Consider the following 21144-nt stretch of genomic DNA (forward strand, 5'->3'; position numbering starts at 1 on the left):
CCGACTTGTGGTGTCTCTCTCTCTCTCTCTCTCAAATAAATAAATAAATCTTAAAAAAAAAAAAATTTAACCAAGAATGTGAAAGACATGTACACTGAAAGCTACGAAACATTGCTGGGGAAAATTAAAGCTGACGATGTTCATGGCTTGGAAGACTTCATATTGTTACGATGGCCTTTCAAAACCCCGTTGGCCTCTTTTTTTTTTTTTTTTTAAGAAATGTTAAAGCCAACCCTAAATTCGTATGGAAGGAACCACAAATAAAACAATCTCGAAAAAGAAAAAGTTGTAGGACTCACAGCTCCTGATTTAAAAACTTACCACAGGGGCGCCTGGGTGGCTCAGTGGTGGAGCCGCTGTGACCCAGGTCCCCGATCGAGTCCCACATCGAGCTCCCTGCAGGGAACCTGCTTCTCCCCCTGCCTATGTCCCTGCCTCTCTGTCTCCCATGAATAAATAAAATCTTTAAAAAAAAAATCTTTTGTGCATCAAAGGTCACTATCAAGAGAGCGAAAAGAAAACTCACAGAATGGGAGAAAATATTTACAAATCATGTATGTGATAAGAGTCTAGTACCCAGGGGCGCCTCGGTGGCTCAGTGGGTTCCCCGCAGGGGAGCGGGAAGGAAGGGGGGCCAGGAGGGGAGGCGCGGGCACAGCTGGAGGCCTGAGCCTGCGCCCTGAGTCACTCCTGCTTGATCGATCCGGGGTCAGGTCAGGCTTTTAAAAACCAGTACTGATGAAATCCTTGACCAGAAAGTGCGAACTAGTAAATGAAGTTGTAAACTAGTAATTCTTAAAAAAAAAATTAAAATTAAAATAAACTAGTTCTTGTGTTAAACTTTACATTTACTTCTTAAAAGATTGTATTTAAGTTTTTATCTATTCATTCATTTAAGTCCTCTCGACACCCAACCCGGAGATCAGGAATCGCACGTCCTATCCACCCAGCCCGCCGCGCGCCCCAAACTTTACATTCATTTACAAAGAGTCAGTGGGACGCGCTCCTGCCCGCGCGGCCCCTCGGCTCCGGGCGCCCTCCCCGACCCCCGCGGGCCCCCAGCCCCCAGCCCCCAGCCCCGAGGGGCGCCGACGCGGCGGTGCGGGCGGGAGGCCAGCCGGGCCGACAGCTGGGGGGGCGGCCCTGACCTTCCCGGCGATCGATGCGGCGCGGCCGGGCTGCGCGGAGCCGGCGGGGGAGCCGGGCGGGGGAGCCGGGCGGGGGAGCCGGGCGGGCAGCCGGGGCGGTGCTCCCCCCTCCCGGGCGCTATAAAGGGGCCGCGCTCGCTCCCGGCGCCGCCGCCTCCGCTCCCCGCGCCCACCGCCGCCCACCATGGCCCTCCCGGCCCCGCCGCTGCTGCTGCTGCTGCTGCTGGCGCTGCTGCCCTGGGGCCCCGCCGCGCTCCCTGCGCCCCGCAGGTGAGCCCCGGGGCCGGACCCGCCCCGCCTCGCCCCGCCCCCGCCCAGCCCCGAAGGCCCTGACCGCCCCTCGCCCCTGCACCTCTCGCCCCTCCTCCCCTCGCCCCTGCACCTCTCGCCCCTGCACCTCCCGCCCCTCCGCCCCTCGCCCCTCCGCCCCTCGCCCCTGTACCTCTCGCCCCTCCGCCCCTCGCCCCTGCACCTCTTGCCCCTCCTCCCCTCGCCCCTCCTCCCCTCGCCCCTCGTCCCTCGCCCCTCCGTCCCTCCGCCCCTCCGCAGGGCCCCGCGGCACTCGGACGGCACGTTCACCAGCGAGCTCAGCCGCCTGCGGGAGAGCGCCCGGCTGCAGCGGCTGCTCCAGGGGCTGGTGGGGAAGCGCAGGTGAGGGCGGGGTGGGGCGGGGCGGGGGGGCGGGGCTGGGACGGGGTCTGGGGGCGCCTGGAGGGGGCAGCCCCAGGACTAACGCTGGTGGGGCGGGGGGCAGCGAGCAGGACGCAGAGAACAGCACGAGCTGGACCACGGCCCCCGACGGCCACCTGTGCCTGCGCTGGCCCGACTCGCCCGCCCTGCGCGCCTGGTGAGCACCGGCCCTGAGCCCGGGGCGGGGGTGGGGTGGGGGTGGGGGTGGGGGCGCGGAGGTGAGGGGCGCTGGTGACCCGGAGGCCAGCTTCCCGCTCCCGCCTTACCCGCTGTGTCCACAGGGTGCCCCTGAGGGACCCCCTGGATCAGGCCTGGGCTCCCCAGCCACCTCCCGGAACCGGGTCTGGGGCCTCGTTTTCGGAGCCGGCCATCCCTGCTGCCCAGGTGACACGGAGGAGGCCTTGAGGGAGAAGGGACCTGCCACGGCCGCCGCCCTGAGCCGACTGGGGCCTGGACGGGAGGGGGCAGGGGATGGGTTGTAATTGTCACCAATAAAGAGAAATTCAGACCATGGCCTTCTGAGCTCCCTCTGCGCCGTCCCCCAGGGCGGGGCTGGCAGGACCAGGCGACCACAGGCTCCAGGACTGTGGCCACACCCAGTGCCCTTTACACCTGGGAGCCCGTGGGGCGCCTAACCTCCCTTCTGTCTCCTGTCCTGTCGCCTGAGCTCCCCAGAGACCCATCCGCATCCCTGCCAGCTACTCAGCAAACATTCGAGGGCTCTGGGGGGGGGCACAGGACACCTGCCCTGGAGGCCCCGTGTCACAGTGCCAGCCAGTGGGGGGACCTGGGGGGCAAAGGAGGCTCAGGCCGGGTAGGAAGAGGTGACGGGCACGGGTGCCACCAGGGGCCCAGGAGTGCACCCCAGGGGGAGGCCGCGAGCCTGGCTCCTGCTCCAGGCTGTGTGATCTGAACCTGTGCAGAGGGGGATGACACCCCAGGGGAGCCACAGAGGCGGTGCTGACACAGGCAGGGATGAGGCCAGGAGCCAAGGGCAAGGAAGCGGAAGGGCCACACCCCCCACTGTCCCTGCGTGGGGGGGGGGGCCTCTCCCCTGCTGCCTCGGGCTTGGGGGCCCTTGGGGTAGGGCAGCAGGGGCCAGGGCCCAGGAGCCTGCCAGGGACCCCTGAAGACTCGGGCTCCCCACGAAGCTCCCAGCAGCCTCCAGAAGCGCTGCCGCCCCCATCCCTGCCCTTGGAGGAAGTGGGGTGTTTCCAGCACAGGCAGGGGCGACCCCAGGATACAGACTGTGCAGGGAGGGGAGGTGGGCCTGGAGGGAACACCCAGGGTCTGACTTGGCTCCAAGATGATTCTGGAAGGAGAGCCCAGCGGAGGGGCGGCCGGGGCTGGGAGGACGGGTGGGTACAGCAGACACGGGAGCCAGGCCTGGGCCCCCAACCCCTGCCCCGGCTGCGCCCACCCAGCATGACCCAGGCCCTGCGCAGGCCCATGTCGCCCCGAGCCGGGAGCCCCCGTGGCCATGGCCCCTGCACGTGGCCCAGGGCCGGTGGGCAACCACGGGACGGCCCCTCCGGGCAGCTGGCCAGGCCTGGGCAGGCGGCCCGCGGGAGCCCCCCTACTGGAGGCCGAGGCCTGTAAAGGATCACATCGTGGGGCGGTGCCTGGCGGGGCAAAGGTCGCCCGCTGAGCCGCCACCCGGCAGCCAGCTGCGCACAGGGTCGGGCGGTGCGGCCCACAGAGATGGGGGCTTGGGCCCTGCTGCTGCCACTGCTGGTGGCCACGGCGCGGGCCCAGGGTACCTGCGGGTGGCAGGGGCAGTGGAGGTGGTGGGGGGGCGGGGGTGGGGGGCGGGGGGCACTGAGCCTTCCCCTCCTGCTCTCCAGTCTGCGCCGTGAGCAACAACATCTTCGAGGTCCAGGAAAACACGATTCAGAGCGGGCCCCTGGCTCACGTCGATGTCCCCACGGGCCAGCAGGTGACCCTCGGGTCGTCGTCCACCCCCTTCGCCTTTCGGATCCAGGGGACTGAGCTGTTTCTCAACGTGACTCCTGACTATGAGGTGCAGACGGGGGGGGGGGGGGGGGGGGGGGGCCGGGGGGGCCCCGCACGGGGCAGCTGAGCGGCGGGCGCGCTCCTCAGACCAGGGCTGTCCCGGGCTCGGGGTCCGTCTGCTCGGGGTCCATCTGCGCTTCACTGGGCGCCCCGCACCCCCATCATCCACGGACCCCTCTGGGGCCTCCAGGCTTGGTGACGCCCTGGCCCCAAGGGGCGTAGGGCGATTAGGGGCTGGAGCTGCCCCTGGACTTAGCGTGGACGCCGGGGACCCTGGTGACCACCCGGCCCCCCTCTGCCCCCCAGGAGAACACCCTGCTGGAGGCGCACCTGGAGTGCAAGAGTGGCAACACCGTGGTGAGTACCCCCATCCCCTGCCCCTGGGTCGCCGCCCCCACCCTGTGACATCACAGCTCTCGGGCTTGGACCTCTGCACTCTGTTCTGACTGGTCCAGGGCCCCGCCCTGGGGACCTCACCCTGTGCGGTTTCCAAGTGTCGCTCCTGGGCTGGCGCCCCCACTTCCTCCCGCCCAGACTGCCCCAAGGTGCAGACCCCCTAGCACAGAGGCACCTCACCCAGCCGGTTCCCTCGCCCCCACCCCCTCCCCATACCTCTCTCCCCCGCACCTCTCAAGTCCGTGGGCTCTGCCTGAAGCTGGACTCCAGACCAACCAGGGCCTTGGCCACCAGCATCTCCCTTCCAGAAACTTCCAGCTGGCTGCTTGCTCCCCTCCCGGCCTCGGCCAGTCCAGTCTCAGGGCGGCAGGACCATTGGGCCCAGCCAGCAGTGCATCCCTTCCAGCGCCCCTGCTGCTCTCCCGCTCACAGGCAAGGCCGAACGCCCCGGGCAGCGGGCAGCGCCGGGTGCCCGAGCCCCAGGCTGCTCCAGCTGCCCTTGAGCCCTCTCCCCAGACGCGCACCTGCCTCCTGCTGTCGCCCCTCGGCCTTCACTCCAGGACCACCTTCTCAAGGGGCCCCTGACCACTCTGTCCTGAGCTGCAAGCCCGGCCCCCACGCACCTGCCGGCTTGCCCACGGTCCCCGGTCCTTCCGATTTTGTCGTCATCTGCAAAGGGACTCGTGGGTGTCACGTGACCCCTGATGCCCGCCCTCCCCACAGTCACGGAGCCACCAGCAAGGCCCACCCAGCGAGGACACCGGCTACTTCTCTCCAGCATCTGCTCCTCTGGCCCTTCCTCTCTAGTGTGTTTATTGAAGCAATCTCTCCCCCCAACGTGGGCCTGAACTCCCACCCCGAGATCAAGAGTCGCCCCCTCCTCCCACTGAGTCAGCCGGGTGCCCCTCCCGAGCCTCTTTCAACATATGGGTTCCCCTTCCTCTCTTCCCTTCTCCTCGAGAATTATTTTTGAAGCGATTTGCTCATTTCGCCGTGGTTCTCACCTGGGATTGGCGGCGCCCCAGCCCGGCCGGTAGCCAAGGCCTTCGCCGAGCACCTGCCGCCCCCGGGCTCGCGGCAGCCCGTGTGTGATGCAGGGTGCTCCGGCCGTGTCCCCGCAGGTGACCCAGCTGAGGGTGATTGTGTTTGTGCTGGACGTCAACGACAACCCACCCAAGTTCCCCTTTGAACTCAGGGTGGAGGACGTGCCTGAGGTGAGAGCCGGGGGGCGGGGGGCGAGGGGCCGGAGAGCAGGGCTAGTGGCCTGGGCCTTGGCCTGGGGGACCAGGGGTCGAGGGTGTAGACACCACTCCCCTCCATCCCCAGGACAGTAAAGTGAACACCACTGTCATCCCTGAGACGGAACTGGAGGCTCAAGATCCCGACAAGGATGACGTCTTGTTCTACACCCTCCAGGAGGTGACCCCGGTCAGTGTCCCCGACCCCCACGCCAACTCCGAACCCTCCCATCGGGCAGCCCCTCTCCGTGTCCCCCAGGGTCTCAGGCTGAGTCACACCCCCCCCCCCGCCTCCCCAGGGCGCCGGTAGCTTCTTCTCCTTGCTGGGCACCAACCTGCCCGCCCTGCGGCTGGACCGGCCCCTGGACTTCTACAAGTGGCAGAGCATGAGCCTCCTGCTGCTGGTGCGGGTGAGCAGGCAGGACGCCCCCCGCTGCCCCCAGCCCCCACTCGCAGGCCTGACCCTTGCTGCGCTCCCGCAGGACACACAGGAGGAGAACGCCCAGCCCAGCCACACGGCCACAGCCACCCTGGTCCTGGACGTGCGGCCCGCCGACCTCCGGCCCCCCTGGTTCCTGCCCTGCGCCTATTCAGACCTTTACGTCTGCATCAACGCCGAGTACCAGGGGGCCGTCCCCACAGGCCACAGACTGGTACTGGGGGTGGGGGGGCGGGGGGGAGTGTGGGCTCGGGGCCCTGCGGCCGGGCCAGACCCCCCGGGGACCCGCTGAATTGGGCCGCCCGCCCTGAGAGGCACCCCAAGGTGCCGGGAGCAGCAGGGTGGATGCGGGTTCCAGGCCCCCACAGTACCGAGCGCGTGTACCGAGCGCAGCCTCGGTGTGACCGCTCCCTGTCCCTCCTGGGGCCGCCGTCGCTCAGATCAATCCAAGGTCTTTGCGCAAATTCACCCCTATGGGGTGTGCTCAGCAGCCGTGTGGGGAACAGGGTCTGCACTGGGCCCCGCTCGGCGGCCCCAGATGTCTCCCCTGTCCCTGCTCCTGCAGCCAGCCCCCCTCGTCCTGCATCCCGGGCCCATCTACGCCGTGGACGGGGATCGGGGCATCAACCAGCGTGTCCTCTATAGCATCGTGACAGGTGAGTGCGTGCTGGAGCCCTGCCTCTGCATCCTGGACCCAGGGGGACTTGCGCGTGGGCAGAGCCAGTGGGGGCCCCAGACCTCAGGCCCCTGGACGGAGCGAGAGGCCTCACCTCCCCCCATCTTCGCAGGACAAGACGATGGCACATTTGCCATCGGCGCCGACTCAGGCAACCTCACCATGACCAGGAGCGTCCCCAGCCCAAAGACCTTCACGCTGCTGGTCAAGGTGGGCGCCCTGGCCTGGCCTCCATGGGGCCGGGGCTTCGAGGACCTGCTGGTCGCTGAGGCCTCCCCCACCCCCAGGGTGAGCAGTCAGACGGCGCCCGCTACTCCGTGACCTGGGTCACGATCGAGGCCCGAAGTGCCACCGGCAGCGTGCCCCAGTTCCTGCAGAGCCGCTACTATGGCACCGTGGCGCGCAACTCTGCAGTGGGCGTGGAGGTCCGAAACGCAGCCAGCCCCTCCCTGCCTCTGAGGGTCTGGGCTCAGGACCCCGACTTTCCGGTAGGCACCAGCCCCTCTGTGGGGGGGGGAGTCAGGGGGCAGCCTGGGCCCAGGGCTCACTGCGCAGTGTCCAGGACCTCAACTCCGCCATCACGTATCGCATCACCAATAACACCAACTTCCGGATGGATGGCGAGATCGTGCGGACCGCCGCCCAGCTGACCCAAGAGGGGGTCTCCTACGCAGAGGTAAGGGTGGGGGGCACCCCCAAGGGGGGGCGACGGCGGGGCCTGCGAGGGACCAGCCCTGCTTCTGCTCCAGGTTGAGGCCATGAACACCGTGACCGCAGGCACCGCCCGCTCGGTGCTGGAGATACAGGTGCTGGAGCCGCAGGGACCCGCCCCCACAGGTGAGCCTGGCTGCTCAACCCGGCGGGGGGTGGGGGCTCCCTGGGGCAGGCGTGCTGGACAAAGGCAAGCCCGGATCCTGTCCCTGGCCCCCCAGGTTCCTCAGGGCCCCCAGAAACCCCCACACCCCCAGGGGCTGGAGGAACCACCAGCCTCTCGAGCAGCACTACCTCGGAAGCCCCCAGGCCCCCAGGGCCCTCCCAGGGACCCTCTACGACCAGCCCTGGGGGGGGCGCTGGCCCACATCCCCCCACAACCACAACTCTGAGGCCACCGGCCTCATCTACGCCCGGGGGGCCCCCCAGTGTGGGAACCAGCACCTCCCTCCCATCAGCCTCACCCAGCGGGGGCTCAACACCAACACCGGAGCCAGGAACCTCTCAGCCGCTGGCCCCTGACCCCAGCAGGACCCCCCAGCCCTCAGGTAGCACCTCCCGCTTGCCCTAGTCGCCCTTGGGGTGGTCCTGGGGGTCCCGGTAGGGCAGAGTCCACCCTGGGTGGCCCAGCACGACCACGCTGACCGTGAAATCCCGAGGCAGCCTGCTCTGGGTCGGGCAGACACAGGCCCTGGGCGCCCCCGACTAGGCAGGGGGGAAGGTGTCCGGAGCATGGGGCGGGAGCCAGATTCGGGGTCCGGGGGACCCCGCGATTCCAGGCCTTCCGTGTACTGGCCTCAGCGCTGCCTTCATGGCCTTCCAGGGTGCCGGACCCCTGGCTTCCACTGGGAGCTGGTGGGCACTGACACCCGCCCGCCCGCCCTGCCTCCTGCAGCGCGGCCTCCCCGACGGCCCCTGGGAGCAGCCAGCTCCTCGGTCGGGGGGTGAGTAGTGCCCTTCCCCGGAACCTCAGCTGTCACGTCAGGGGGTGCGGAGCCCGGGGCGACGGCGGGGGTGCCGGGTGCCCGCAGTAGCCGGTGGCCTTGCCAGCAGGACCGACCGAGAGCCAAGCTGAGGACCGGCGCTTCTCCGTGGTGGACATGGCCGCCCTGGGCGGGGTGCTGGGCGCGCTGCTGCTCCTGGCTCTGATCGCCCTCGTTATCCTGGGCCACAAGCAGTTCGGCCGGCGGCTCAAGTGCTGCTCTGGAAAAGCCCTGGTGAGGCCTGAGCAGGCGGGGGCAGCATCGAGGGCCCACGGCGGGGGGGGGGGCCGGGAAGGGGGGAGGGGTGGTAGCGCAGGAGGGGGGACGGGGGGACGTCCCAGCCCACGGAGTGCGGAGGCCAACCCGGCAAGGAAAGGAAGGACCAGCCCGCGGCCCTGTACCCCTAGGACGGCTCCGGGGACAGTCCCAGCCGCAGCCCGGCTGGGGCCTGGGTGATGCCCTGACCGTCCGGTCTCCCCGCCAGGACCACCAGGCGCTCACCTTCGACAACCAGGCCTTCTCGGACCCCCACGAGGCCAACTGGGCGCCGGCTCCGCGCGCCTCCCCCGGCCCCACGCGGGCGGGGCCCCCCGAGCCCCCCGAGCCCGCGCCCCAAGAGGCCTCTGGCTCCGCAGCCGCGGGCCCTGCCCCCGGCGCCCCCGAGGCGGCCCGGGATGGAGGCAGCCCCGCCGCCGTGAGGTCCATCCTGACCAAGGAGCGGCGGCCCGACGAGGGCGGCTACAAGGCCGTGTGGTTCGGGGAGGACATCGGGGCCGAGGCCGACGTGGTGGTCCTCAACGCGCCCGCCCCCGACGCGGCCCGCGCCCCCGACTCGGGCAGCGAGCACAGCGGCGACGGGGACGACGAGGACGGGGAGCCCGGCGGGAGCTCCACCTACGTCTAGCCCGGCGCCCCCCGCCCCCCGCGCCCCCCCAGCCCCGCGCCCCCCGCGCACAATAAAGGCACGATGTCCAAGCTCGGCCGCGCCAGGGCGCCCAGAGCCGCCACCGCAGGGGAGGGCGTGGCCTATGCGTCCCCTCCCCCGCCCCCGCCCCCGCCCCCGCCCCCTGCAGCTCCGCGTCCCGCTTCCCGTAAACCACCTGCCGCCGCGGGGTTTCCCGGACTGGAGCCAGCTGGCGGCCCAAGTTCCTCTCCCGGTGTGACCGCGGCCGCACCCTGCGCGGCGGGGGCCCCCCTTCTTTGCCTGGGAACCGAGGGCCCCCCCTCGGGAACACTACTCTGGAGGGCGAGGTCCCGGGCCTGCGGGGCGCAGCGGCCGCAGGGGAGACAGAGCCCCTCTGGGGGCCCCCTCAGGGGGGGACCTCCCTGACCCTCGTGGGTCCTCCGCTCCGTGGGGATGAAAAGGCGTCCCCAATGCCCTTCCAAATGTCTTATTCTAAGGGGCATGTGAATGTTCTTGTCTGGATAATTCTCATTAAGAATCCAAAAGCCGGGCAGCCCCGGTGGCGCAGCGGTTTAGCGCCGCCTGCAGCCCAGGGCGTGACCCTGGAGACCCGGGATCGAGTCCCACATCGGGCTCCCTGCATGGAGCCTGCTTCTCCCTCTGCCTGTGTCTCTGCCTCTGTGTCTCTATGAATAAATAAATAAAATCTTAAAAAAAAAAAAAAAAAAATCCAAAAGCCACCGACTGGGGGCGCCTGGCTGGTTCCATCTGTTCCCTGGGGACACTGGATTTCTGCTCAGGTCGTGATGTCATGGTCCCAGGATACAGCCGGGGTGGGGGTGGGGTCCGCACTCAGCGGGAAGTCTTCTTGGGGACCCTCTCCCTCTGCCTGCCCCCGCCCCCAGCCCCCCAGTCTGCAGCTGTCTCTCAAATAAATAAATCTTTAAAAAAATAATCATCCCAAGAGGCCGCCTAGATAAGCATCCCACTCTGATCTCAGCTCCGTTTTTTTTTTTTTTTTAAGATTTTATTTATTTATTCATCAGAGACCCAGAGAGACGCAGAGACATGGGCAGGAGGAGAAGCAGGCTCCTTGCGGGGAGCCCGATGCGGCACTCGATCCCGAGCCCCGGGGTCACGCCCAGAGTCCGGGGCACTCCCGTCTGTGGACCGGCCAGTGGGCTCCACTCTGGGCCCCCTCTACTTAACACTAAAAGAGAACCTGAACTATAGGGCTGCCACTTCCCCCACGCCCTCCTTCAACACCCACTTTCCTGGAAAAAAAGAAGAGCCTGGTTCTGTGTGGGGTCTTCAGCTGAGGCCCCGGTTGGTTGCCAGGGGCCCCCTGGCCCGTCCGCCTCTGTGGGGGCGGGGTGCTCCGAGCCTGCGCTGCCGCCAGCACACGTGGGAACCTTCCGCCGTAGCGCGAGACGCCGTCGGCTGCACCTGCGGCCGCGGCCCGCCCCCGGCTCGCCCCCGCCTCCGCCTCCGCCTCCGCCCCCGCCCCCGGCCCGCCCCCCGCCGGCCTCATAAAGGCGCCGGTCCCCCGCCTCCCGGCGAGACGCACCTCCCCGCCCGGAGCCCTGCCGCGCAGGTGCTCGGAGGCCCGGCGCGTGCAGCGCGGGAACAGCCCGGGCGGCGACGGGCCCGCGGAGCCGGGGCGAGTCCGAGGGCAGGGGTCGCAGCGCGGGGGCCCCGGGGCCCCGGGGCGCGAGCGCGGAGGCCTCCCCGCGGCTTAGGTTTCGCTTTCCCGGGCGCGCGCGGTTTCGCTTTCCCGCCCCCGGGCACGCCCGCGCCGGCGTCGGTGCCGCTGTGGTCCCCGCGGGCCCCGCCAGCGCCCTCCCGCCCGGGCTGCGCCGCCCGCACCTGCAATCGCCCGCACCTGTGCTCACAGCAGCGCCGCGGCCGGAACCGCACACCCGGGCCGCGGTGGCCGTGAGCCCGCAGCAGCCCGCCGAGCCCGCCGCCCGGGCCATGGCCGTGCCCGCGGACAGGTGAGCGCCCGCCCGCCGCGGGGGTGCGCGGCCACCGGCCTCGCCCGCACCCTGACCTCCGGCCGCCGCCCGCAGGGGGACCCCGCGCCCGCTCTTCGCAGACTGGCTCCTGGGGGAGGTGAGCAGCGGCCGCTACGAGGGCCTGCGGTGGCTGGACGCCGGCCGCACCCGCTTCCGCGTGCCCTGGAAGCACTTCGCGCGCAAGGACCTGGGGGAGGCCGACTCCCTCATCTTCAAGGTGGGCCACGGCCGGGTGGGCAAGGGGGCTGCGGGCGGGCGGGTCCCAGGCTCACACCTTCCACCCCTCCCCAGGCCTGGGCGGTGGCCCGAGGCAGGTGGCCGCCCAGTGGCGGGGGCCATGACCAGCTGGCCTGCGAGGCCGCGCTCCGCGCCGGTTGGAAAACCAACTTCCGCTGTGCCCTGCGCAGCACCCAGCGCTTCGTGATGCTCCAAGACAACTCCGGGGACCCCACTGACCCACATAAAGTGTACGCACTGAGCTCCGAGTCGGGGTGCAGAGGTGAGGAGCCCCACAGGAGGGCCGCCGTCGGGGAGCTGGGCGCTCAGGCCTGACACTGTGTGGCAAGGGCGCTGGGACCTCACTCTGTACCAGAGCACATCCCTAGGGCAGGCTTGGGGTTCTGAGACAGACCTGGGAGAGGCAGGTGCCAGGTGGTTGGGGACGGCAGGGAGAGCTGACTGGGCCTGCTGGGGTGGATTAGTGGTGGGGCCACCCTGCTCTGAGGGCCTACTCAGGGACACACCGTGTCCACTCCAGTCTCACTCCATTCTCCCTCAGCAACTGCAGCGATTAACCATGAGGAGAAGGTGGGTGAAGACGCCCCACCGCTGATGGTAAGCCGGTTCTGCCCCCAGTGCTCATGCTCCCAGGTGGGGGCTGCCCTCCCCCCTGGGGCTGGAGAGCTGCTTATGCTGGCCCTGTCTTCCCTGCAGGGTGGGCTCCCTAGGCCATGCCTGGGAGGAGATGCTGGCCAGAGGCTGGAGCACAAGCTGAGCCCTGAGCCCTGTGCCCCATGCGCCCCTTTGGGCCAAGCTGGCAATGCCGAGGACCTCTTGCTCCAGGCCCTACAGCAGAGCTGCCTGGAGGACCATTTGCTGGAAGCTGCATGGGTGGTGGATGCAATCGCCCCAGGCGCTCCTGGTGAGGCTGGCCGGATGGGGGTGCTCTGCCTTGCAGGGCTCTGTGTGTGTGTGGGGGGGGGGCAGGGAGGACAGCACAGTCCTCGTGGAGGGAGGAGGATGTGCAATAGAGGTGGTGCGAGCCACAGCTGTGCCCATTGTCGTGCTGCTCAGGCCCAGAGCTCCCTGACATGGAGCCATACCAGCCACAGGCAGCAGAGATAGCCCCAAGCCCTGAGCCCCAGGTCCTGCACCAGGCCTGGATGACAGGTGAGAGGAGCCGGTGGGAGTGTGAAGGACGGAGGGCTTGGGGTGCCAGGTGCCAGTCAAGCCCTCCTTTCCTTCCAGATGCAGGCCCAGCCTCAGAGCCGTGGCAGCCCCCCCAAGAGGTGGAGCCTTGCGCCCCAGTGGCAGGGGGGCAGGTCCTGGCCAGGACCGGCTGCTCACAGCCAGGACTGCAGGCAGAGCTCAGGGCCCTGGATGTGACCATCATGTACAAGGGCCGCACGGTGCTGCAGGAGGTGGTGTGGCATCCAAGCTTTGTGCTCCTGTACGGGCCCCCCAGCCTGGCCACCAGGGCCACTGAGCCCCACTGCGTGGCCTTCCCAAGCCCAGCTAAGCTCGCGGACCAGAAGCAGCTTCACTACACAGAGAAGCTGCTGCAGCACGTGGCCCCTGGCCTGCAGCTGGAGTTACGGGGGCCGGGGCTGTGGGCCCGGCGCCTGGGCAAATGCAAGGTCTACTGGGAGGTGGGAGGGCCCCTGGGCTCGGCCAGCCCCTCCACAACCCCCCGCCTGCTGCAGAGGAACCAGGACACCCCCATCTTCGACTTCAGTACGTTCTTCCGAGGTCAGTGACGTGCCCGTCCCAGGGCCGATGCTGCCCCGCCCCCTCCCATCCCACGGGGCCCTGCTCACCAGGTCCTGTTCTGCAGAGATGGCCGAGTTCCGGGCTCGCCGGCGTCGGGGCTCTCCATACTACACCATCTACCTGGGCTTTGGGCAGGACCTGTCGGCTGGAAGGCCCAAGGAGAAGAGCCTGGTCCTGGTGAAGGTGAGGCACGGGGTCCTGTGGGAAGGCCGCGTGCAGTGCCCGGCCGGCCTGCCGACACCCTCCCCCCGACCCTGCAGCTGGAGCCGCGGCTGTGCCGGGCGCACCTGGAGTACGTGCAGAGAGAAGGGGTGTCCTCCCTGGACAGCAGCAGCCTCGGCCTCTGCCTGTCCAGCTCCAACAGCCTCTACGAGGACCTGGAACACTTCCTCATGGAGGTAGAGCCGCCTGCCTGAGCGCCGGGCTGCTCTCCCAGCCAATAAAAAGGACTTGAACCGATGCGTGGTGTCCTGACCAGGGGCGGGCGCTCAGAGGGCAGCATAGACTGAGGCTCACCCTACTTTCCTGGGGCCCGGGGAGGGACGCCACCACGCTTGCACGCACTCCCACTCAGGCCTCCTGTGCAACCCGCTCTCCTCTGTCTTCACCATGAAGAAACAGGCCACACGCTTTAGAGCCAACAAACTCTACTCAAAGAACACAAAACGCTCCTGGCAGGTGTGCTGGGGGGTGGGCACCACGAGCGGCCGACCCAGCTCTGCGCAGGGCCCCGCCTTCCAATCCAAGCACTGCGCTGCCTGCTGGGAGGCAGCAAACACGAGCGTTCTTTACAGCACACGACAGCGAAGCCAGGAGTGGCCTTCCCTTATTACACAGGGCAGGACATCGGGCACCCGTGAGGGGAGTCGGGGGCTCCTTCCACCCCCCAGGCCCCTCCTGATCGCCAGAGGCTTCACCTTTCAAGTACTGAGTCAATCAAGAAGTTTCTAAAGATAATCCATTTTTGATAAATTAGAACAGAATGGAAACAGTGTATATCTATAATATACATATAAAAAAGTCCAGTTTTAAACTGTAAGCAGGCCTGGTGCACAGAGCAAGTGTGATCACAGAACCCTGAATGCAGGAGTGCTGGCTGGGTGTCTTCAGAGTTTTCTGCTTCTGCCACTCTCAACAGAATTGCTCGGGGACAGGGGGGGCCAGTGCCCCCTGCTCTCCCCGCCCTCAGCTCTCAGGGCCCTGGGCGGGTGCCTCCTCGCCAGCCTCGGCCCTGCGGTGCCTGCGCATGTGTCTGTATTTGTCCACATAGGCCTTGACCAGGTTGCCCACCTTCACGGGGTTGATCTCTCCGCTCTTGCTGTGGCATATCTGGGGGGAGGGGAGAGACACAGATGATCCACACGTCCCCACAGGGACCATAGGGTACAGAGCCCGACATCCCCTGCTGTGCCTGCCTCGCACGGCGGCTGAGGGTCCGTCTCCCAGCCGGAGACTGTGGCCTGCGAGCCACGGATTTGGCCCTGACGCCCTGGGCCTGAGAACCGTCGGTGTCTCGGGCTCCTGCTTTCCCACCTGCAAGCGTGGTGCATTACGTACCTTCTGTTACTTTGCCCAAGGAACAAGCTACAAAGCGCTGTCCCGTCCCCTCCCAAACTCCAGTGCTTACCTTTCCCAAGCACCTATGAGCTACTGGGACAGGAAGACGGAAGTGGCCTCTGGCTGCAGCCAGGATGTGACCATGCTGCCCCGGCCCCCGCCCTGTCCACCCACACCCACCTTCTGTACCGCCTTGCGGAGAATGTCCTTGTACTCGTCCTTCGTCACCTCCCTCTTCTGGTAGAAGGGCTTGATAGCCAGCTTCACTTCCTCCACTGCCCGCTCCTGCATGTGCAGCTTCTTCATGTACTGAGAGCAAGGACACACGCGTGTGACCGCCCCACCTGCACACAGGGCTGCACATGGCCTGGCACCGAGCGGGGAGGGCCTGTACTCACCTCCTCATTCTTGGCCTTCTCTGCGGCAGGCCTGGGAGTGGCCGTCTTCTCCTCGGAGTTGCTGGCGCCAGTGGAGTGGCCGGCTGGCTCCGAGGCCGTGGCCAGGGAGGTGGGCACAGGGGCCGGGCTCTGTGCAACCCCACAGCTGGCCAGGGGCAGGCTCCCCTGCAGGATGAACTGCACCGTGGGCTGGCTGGCCGGTGCGTAGGGTGGGAGGCTCACGGGCAGAGCTGGGGCGGGAGGCAGGTTGGACGTATAAACCTGGACGAAAACACAGACAGCTTAGGGTGGTGCTCCCACTTCCGGCCCCACAGCAGGAGCAGCCCTGGCCAGAGAGGGAAGTCCCTCAGCCCCAGCCTGGCACAGCTTGTGTGGCTGGGCGCCAGACCACGTCCCTCCGGCCCAGGCACCCACCTGAGAGGGCTCAGCGTCGGGGAAGCCAGACTCTGGAAGCGCATAGCCGGGGGGAGGGGGCTCAGAGAAGGATGTCTGCTGGAAGCCCACCGAGGGGCCCATGTCCTCTGCTTCCCAGACCCCTTCCCGGGGCTTCTGAGGCCTGTGAAGCGGCGTCCCTGAGGGCCAACACAGAGGAGGTGGGTGCTCTGTGGCCACTCTGGGCCAGAAGCTGCTTCCTGGCTGAAAATTCCAGAGGAGCATCCCAGCAGCAAGGACCACAGGCCAGGCTGCAGCCACCACCCTGCCTCACGGCCTATGCTGCCACCCAGAGAGAAGACCTCCCAGCGGTCACCCAGGGCCATCTTCACACACACCCCGGTCCACTGGCCCCCCAAGCGCCCGCCGGAGACCCCTACTCACGCAGGCCTCGGTCCTCGGCAGGGGCACTGCTCTCCGCGTCCTGGAGGTTCCAGGTGACTCTCTTCACCAGGGCTTTGGCCCGCAGCAAGGGGGTCTGCGAAGGGCCTTCCTCCTTTCCCACGGATACCCCGCCCACAGCCTGGCTCCCCAGGGCGCTGGGCATCGGGCCAGCCCCAGCTGCATCCTGCTGGAGCAGGGGCTTCTCGTCGAGGCCCTGAGCCTGGGGCGGGGGCTGTGCGGCATCTTCGCCGTGGATCAGGGACACCTCCCGTCGGATGACAGCCACGGCCAGGCTGGCGTCCTGCTGCTGGCTGGCAGGCGGCACGGCAGGGTTGGGTGGGAAGTCTCGCTCTGGGGAGGAGTCCGTGCTCTCCGGGGAGGGCGGGGAGCTCATGTCATCAAGCTGCATGAGGAAGACTTCACTTGAAAAATCCTCAAAGATGTGCCCCGCCTCCACAGAGTCACCGTAATCAAGGTCCTCGGGTGGACACTCAGCTGGGACCTCCACAGCCATCTTGCGGGTCTCAGCCCCCACCGGTGAGGCGTCCGCTCCCACTGAGGCTGGCGGCCTGGCTGGCTGCTCCCTGTCAGGCTTCTGCTCCTCCTGGGGCGCGGCTGCCAACTTTCTCTCCGGGGAGCGAGGCCTCGGCCGCTTCTCATGGGAACGAGGCCGCTGGTGCTCCCGGGACCTGTGCTCCGTGCTCGGCGACCTTGGTGACCTGGACCTCCGCTTCCTCCTCTCGTGGGAGCCCCACCTGATGCGGGGCCGCTCCCGGCTCCTCTCCCTCGGGTGCCGGTGTCTCCGGGCTCTGTCCAGGCTGCTGGCGGGTGAGCACTCCCTCCCCCGAGACCTGGACCCCGACCGCCTCCGCTTCCTCCTCCTGCTCTCCCTGCGTTCATGGGACGAGCTCCCCGGGCTGCCTGAGCGGGACCTGGACCTCCGCCGGCCGTGACCCCAGGAGTCCCTCTTCCTCCTCCTGCCCTCCTCCTTCGCCTTCTTCCGCTTAGCTCGCTCGTGGCTGCTAGAGTGGTCACTAGAAGACCTCCGGCCCCGGGACTTGGTCTGCTGCCTCTTGGGGTGGTCCTCCCCCACCGGTGGCGACACGGACCGTGAGCTCCTGTCCCCAGAGCGGGAGCCCGAGCGGGAGCCCGAGCGGGTCCTCCGGTGCTCCCTGGCAGAGGCCCGCTTCCTCTTGGCTTTCTTCCTGCCTCGGGAGCTGGACGTAGAGCGGGAGCAGGACGGGGACCTGAGCTCCACGATCCTGTGGGTGGTTGTCTGCGGCGCGTCCGGGCTGGGTGGGGCCTCTGGCTCTGCCACAGTCACGCAGGTCACTGTCCGCTCCTCGGAGCCAAAGAAAGTACTGCAGGGTAGCTGGTCCTTGTCCTCCCACGGCTCGGATGGGGACGGCCTCTGTGCCCGGAAGGCCGAGCCCCGGCCCTCAGCAGCCTCCTGGCCTAGCCCCTCTCGCTCCAGGTCGGAGGCCTCCTCGGGAGCCCCCTCGCCCTGGAGCTCGAGCACGCTGGAAGAAGGCCCCCTCGGGGGCTCAGGCTCGGCCCCGAAGACCGTCTCCACTGTGTAGGAGGTGACACAGCGCACAGTCTGCAACGTTGGGGCCTTTGGGCTGTTGATGGAGATGGTGCGAGTGATCTCGGAGGGCAGCAGGCCAGAGCCCAGGCGCTCGGGGCTGCTGCCGGCAGAACTGGAGTCGGAGCCTGTGGGGTCAAAGGGGTCATAGATCTCACTCTTGAGCTGTTTGGTCTTCCTGATGGAGAAGAGGGGGGAGGGGTTCTCTTTCCTCTGCACCTTGTTGTCGACAGGCCGGAAGGTGTTACAAAAGCCAGGGTTGGAGAGTCTGCCGGAATGCGCAGTGTTCCCGGGAATATTGATCCTGAAGCTCTCGAACGTCGAGCTGACGCCCTTCCCCTTCGAGGGTCCCAGGGAGGCGGGGGACTGGGAGCCGCCCCCTGAGTGTGGCCGGGGCTCTTGTGGGCCCCTGCTGCTGGGCTCGCCCTCTGCTCGGGCACCGTGGCCGGGCTGGCCGGGGCCCTCCCTGCCCGTGAGGCGGCTGATGCAGGAGCTGGGGATCTCAATGCGCTGCTCGCTGGTGGGGGCCGCATCCGCCCGTCTGCCGCCACAGTCCTCCCTTCTGACCTTTGGTATTCTGGGTAGCTCAGAGATGTCAGGCCTCCTGGGAGCTGGCTTCAGGGCCTGGCCCAGCAGCGCGCCAGCCGGCGGCAAGTGAGAGCAGCTACCAGAGATCTTGGAGGGTGCGGCGCTGGCAGGCAGAGCGGGCCTGTCGCCATCACATCGGGGGTGGTCCCTCTGCTTTAGGCCAGGCCCGCGCACGCCTGACGGGTTCTGAGCCTGACTTGACGGAGGGGTTACCGACGAGTCCAGTTTCACGGTCGCCCCTGTTGAGAGCGCAGGGACACGGGAAGGTGCGGGCCCACTGCGACAGCTCAGCCCCGTGCTCTGCAGCCCGCTTCCCGCGCATGGGGCTCTAGGCTGCAGGCAGGCCCTGGGCCCAGGGTGCTTGCCCCCTTGCGATGAGCCGCCTGTGTTCTTGCCCACACTCCGTGGGAACGAAACAGGTGCTGAAAGACACAAGGGTGAGTGGCCATCAGTCCCCACCCGCTCCTTTATGACACACAGTCCGTGGTTCGGCCCAGATTACAATGGCTTTCTTCTGCTTATTCCCGGGGTGCCTGGGTGGCTGTGTGTGTGGGGAGCGTCTACTTCAGCTCGGGTCATGACCTCAAGCTCCCTGTTGGGCTCCCTGCTCAGCAGTGAGTGTCCTTCTGCTCTCCCTCTCCCTTGCCCCCTCTCCCTGCTCATATATACATTCTCTCTCAAATAAATAAAATCTTAAGAAGAAAAGCTATAGGGACACCCAGGTGGCTCAGTGGTTGAGCGTTTGCCCTCAGCCCAGGGCATGGCCCTAGGGTCCTGGAATCAAGTCCCGCATCGGGCTCCCTGCATGGGGCCTGCTTCTCCCTCTGCGTCTCTGCCTCTTTCTCTGTGTCTCATGAATGAATGAACAAAATCTTACAAAAAAAAAAAAAAAAAAAAGTAAACAAATGCCCATTTCCACTTGCTCCTTGAGCTAGACCTCTGCGCACCTGGGGGCAGCATTCAGGTCTCACCTGCAGGCAGTCTCACAGGACACTGTGGGGGGTTTTACTTTCTCTTAGCCTCACAGCCGTGCCCTGTGGCCGTGCAAAACACCCCCGCCACTTACAGACACTTGTCACAAAGGGGGGCCATAGGGGCACAGCCTGCCCGCCCTCCATGTCGGGTCTGCCGGCAGGCACAGGAACCTCACCATCACCTAAACCATCAGCCTGCAACCTCTGTTCAGAAGAGGACGGAGAACTAACAAAGAACTGAGAAAATCCTGCCCCTTCACGTACGTTTTGAGCGGAGGATTCATCTTAGCTCCCCATCTTAGCTCTCATCCACCACTCGCTCAGACACAAGGAGAACCAAAGGGTCACGTGACCCTCTCAGTTCCCAGAGCGCCAAGGCACAGAGGGCTCCCCGTGGACACTGCTGGCTCCGTGCAGTGGCCACCTCACCTGCTCTCTTGGCGCTGAGGGAGCCGTCCCGATGGATGATGATGTCGGCGCTGTTCATCATGAGGAGGCTCTGGCCCGACAGGATGCTCCCCACCAGGTCAGGGACCGGGGCCTCGTCCACTTCTGGCTCAGGTGCCGCAGCAGGAACACTCCTCCTGTGGGTACAGACCCATGGCTGCCTCCCCATGCCCGGGACCCTCAGGCCAGGCAGGTGCACCCTCCCCCCCCCAGCTGCCACACGCGGAAGAGGCAGCCTGCCGGGGGCCCTGCACGCAGAGGGCATCAGACCCACCCAGCAGCTCTAAAAAAGAAAAGAAAAGCAGGGTGTTTGGAGATGAAGTCATCCGATGCTTCTGGCCCCAACTGCCACCAACAGGCACCCTATTGACCGGTTCCATTGGTTTTGTTGGATGGGTGAACAGAAGAAAACAGTCCAGCCTGGGGCAGCAGCACGGACAGCAGCTCTGTGGCCAAGGTGGGCATGCGGAGGCGGCCTCAAGCACCTACGGCCACTGGCCCCCAGCTCAGCCCAGGCAGGCTCTGGCTGGCCATGCATCCTGGTGCCCTGGACTTCAGCACACGCCCCAGAACAGGCACGGTGAACACGCAGGGTTCCAGGCCCATATGGAGCCCTGCTGGCTCCACCCCAGGACCACGGTCCCCGCCAGCACATACCTGGAGAGCCCCATGGCCACAGGCCTGGCCACGGGCCGGTGAGAACGCAGTGCTGACTGGGACAGAACCCTCCTCTTGGCGCTCAAAGGGGAAGCAGGGTTTGTAGACTGGTCCTCACTGCTGGAGAAAGCACAGAGCCCACAGGAACGGTGACCCCACAGTGGAGGCCCAGGGAGACCCCGGCCCCTCCTCAGCTCTACTTGGCGCAGCACTTGTGCCCCAGCCCAACACAGCTTCTACCCAAGCCTCTGAGTGGGTACAGGGCAAGGGCGGGCGGATGGGCACAACAGGGCTTCTCCATGTTGGCAGGTGCGGAGAGTTCCCTCCTCACCCCACCTGAAGGAATCTGAAAAGGAGTCGAGTCCTTTCCCTCATTTTACAAATGCAAAACCTGAGGCTCACTGCCCATGAAGGAAGGAGGGAGGGAAGAAGGAAGGAGGGAGGGAAGGAAGGAGGAAGGGAAGGGTGGAAGAAAGGAGGGAGGGAAGTGGAGAGGAAGGGAAAGAGGGAGGGAAGGAAGGGGAGAGGAAGGAGGGGAGTCCCCCTGCAGGGCAGCCCCCGTTACCTGTCAAAGGGGTCCAGCTCATAGGGGTCTCCAAAGAGCGACAGAGAGGCCGCTCCAATGTCTGCACGCATCAGCCCCAGAGAGGGCTCTGCCGGCTTGTGCACAGAGGGGATGCAGCCTCCGCAGGCCGGACCCCGGAGGCCCAGTGTCCGAGCGATGCGGGAGCGAGCTGTAGCTTCATTCTGAACCAAAGTCATAAAAGGAAAGGAATGATAAGAAAGACGGAACCTGAAGGCTCTAGAAACACGGCTGAGTAAATGCCACACCAGAGCCGCAGGGCTTGGCCTGTAGCAACGATGACGCTCCACGGGTCCTTATACAGCCCAAAATCCCCCCCCACAGCACACCACTACCC

At 66.6% G+C, this 21144-nt stretch overlaps 4 protein-coding genes across 13 annotated transcripts in view; 3 read left to right on the plus strand and 1 right to left on the minus strand.

The window, feature by feature from the left end:
• The first annotated feature begins 1234 nt into the window (after window positions 1-1234).
• SCT (secretin) lies at window positions 1235-2343 on the plus strand. The gene is made up of 4 exons (XM_072757384.1): window positions 1235-1418; window positions 1698-1799; window positions 1903-1995; window positions 2120-2343. The coding sequence occupies exons 1-4, from the start codon at window positions 1333-1335 to the stop codon at window positions 2241-2243; spliced, it is 405 nt and encodes a 134-aa protein (XP_072613485.1). The 5' UTR covers window positions 1235-1332; the 3' UTR covers window positions 2244-2343.
• A 1149-nt stretch (window positions 2344-3492) lies between these two features.
• On the plus strand, window positions 3493-10117 carry CDHR5 (cadherin related family member 5). Of its 7 annotated transcripts, none has more exons than XM_072759194.1 (15): window positions 3493-3594; window positions 3683-3858; window positions 4158-4208; window positions 5369-5461; window positions 5574-5675; window positions 5785-5889; window positions 5968-6138; window positions 6490-6580; window positions 6713-6810; window positions 6888-7088; window positions 7163-7276; window positions 7350-7437; window positions 7533-7859; window positions 8362-8528; window positions 8779-10117. In XM_072759194.1, exons 1-15 carry the CDS (start codon window positions 3540-3542, stop codon window positions 9196-9198), a joined length of 2259 nt encoding a protein of 752 aa, XP_072615295.1. In that variant the 5' UTR covers window positions 3493-3539; the 3' UTR covers window positions 9199-10117. The 7 variants fall into 7 exon arrangements, with proteins under 7 accessions (XP_072615295.1, XP_072615293.1, XP_072615294.1 ...); XM_072759192.1 differs by having other exon boundaries at window positions 5785-5895; window positions 8779-10116; XM_072759193.1 differs by having other exon boundaries at window positions 5785-5895; window positions 8365-8528; window positions 8779-10115.
• A 634-nt stretch (window positions 10118-10751) lies between these two features.
• On the plus strand, window positions 10752-13661 carry IRF7 (interferon regulatory factor 7). 3 transcript variants are annotated; one of them, XM_072759202.1, is made up of 9 exons: window positions 10752-11192; window positions 11268-11430; window positions 11505-11712; window positions 11971-12047; window positions 12147-12354; window positions 12507-12602; window positions 12681-13181; window positions 13267-13385; window positions 13463-13661. In XM_072759202.1, exons 1-9 carry the CDS (start codon window positions 11173-11175, stop codon window positions 13616-13618), a joined length of 1548 nt encoding a protein of 515 aa, XP_072615303.1. In that variant the 5' UTR covers window positions 10752-11172; the 3' UTR covers window positions 13619-13661. The 3 variants fall into 3 exon arrangements, with proteins under 3 accessions (XP_072615303.1, XP_072615301.1, XP_072615302.1); XM_072759200.1 differs by having other exon boundaries at window positions 11039-11192; window positions 11992-12047; XM_072759201.1 differs by lacking the exon at window positions 12507-12602 and having other exon boundaries at window positions 11039-11192.
• Window positions 13662-14146: 485 nt separating this feature from the next.
• PHRF1 (PHD and ring finger domains 1) overlaps window positions 14147-21144 on the minus strand; it is a 28522-nt gene continuing 21524 nt past the window's right edge. The window contains exons 12-19 of one of the 2 annotated variants that reach the window (XM_025991519.2): window positions 20790-20971; window positions 20225-20341; window positions 19550-19704; window positions 15974-18568; window positions 15572-15729; window positions 15158-15418; window positions 14940-15068; window positions 14147-14531 (exon numbers count right to left, since the gene is read on the minus strand). In XM_025991519.2, coding sequence (XP_025847304.1) covers window positions 14388-14531; window positions 14940-15068; window positions 15158-15418; window positions 15572-15729; window positions 15974-18568; window positions 19550-19704; window positions 20225-20341; window positions 20790-20971 — 3741 coding nt within the window. In that variant the 3' untranslated portion in view covers window positions 14147-14387. Of the gene's footprint in view, window positions 14532-14939; window positions 15069-15157; window positions 15419-15571; window positions 15730-15973; window positions 18569-19549; window positions 19705-20224; window positions 20345-20789; window positions 20972-21144 lie in introns of both variants that reach the window. The other variant, XM_025991518.2, reaches the window with a different exon arrangement.

This window comes from Vulpes vulpes, chromosome 5 (assembly GCF_048418805.1).
Source record: "Vulpes vulpes isolate BD-2025 chromosome 5, VulVul3, whole genome shotgun sequence".
Classification (NCBI taxonomy): domain Eukaryota; kingdom Metazoa; phylum Chordata; class Mammalia; order Carnivora; family Canidae; genus Vulpes; species Vulpes vulpes.

Excerpts from the sequence above, each read along its gene's own strand:
- SCT (XM_072757384.1), top strand. The coding sequence starts at position 1,333 with ATGGCCCTCCCGGCCCCGCCGCTGCTGCTGCTGCTGCTGCTGGCGCTG. Across the intron at positions 1,419-1,697 it reads GCGCTCCCTGCGCCCCGCAG|GGCCCCGCGGCACTCGGACG; the intron begins GTGAGCCCCGGG and ends GCCCCTCCGCAG. Across the intron at positions 1,800-1,902 it reads GGGCTGGTGGGGAAGCGCAG|CGAGCAGGACGCAGAGAACA; the intron begins GTGAGGGCGGGG and ends GGCGGGGGGCAG.
- CDHR5 (XM_072759192.1), top strand. The coding sequence starts at position 3,540 with ATGGGGGCTTGGGCCCTGCTGCTGCCACTGCTGGTGGCCACGGCGCGG. Across the intron at positions 7,089-7,162 it reads CTCAGGACCCCGACTTTCCG|GACCTCAACTCCGCCATCAC; the intron begins GTAGGCACCAGC and ends CGCAGTGTCCAG. Across the intron at positions 8,529-8,778 it reads GCTGCTCTGGAAAAGCCCTG|GACCACCAGGCGCTCACCTT; the intron begins GTGAGGCCTGAG and ends TCTCCCCGCCAG.
- IRF7 (XM_072759202.1), top strand. The coding sequence starts at position 11,173 with ATGGCCGTGCCCGCGGACAG. Across the intron at positions 11,713-11,970 it reads CTCCGAGTCGGGGTGCAGAG|TCTCACTCCATTCTCCCTCA; the intron begins GTGAGGAGCCCC and ends TGTCCACTCCAG. Across the intron at positions 13,182-13,266 it reads CTTCAGTACGTTCTTCCGAG|AGATGGCCGAGTTCCGGGCT; the intron begins GTCAGTGACGTG and ends CCTGTTCTGCAG.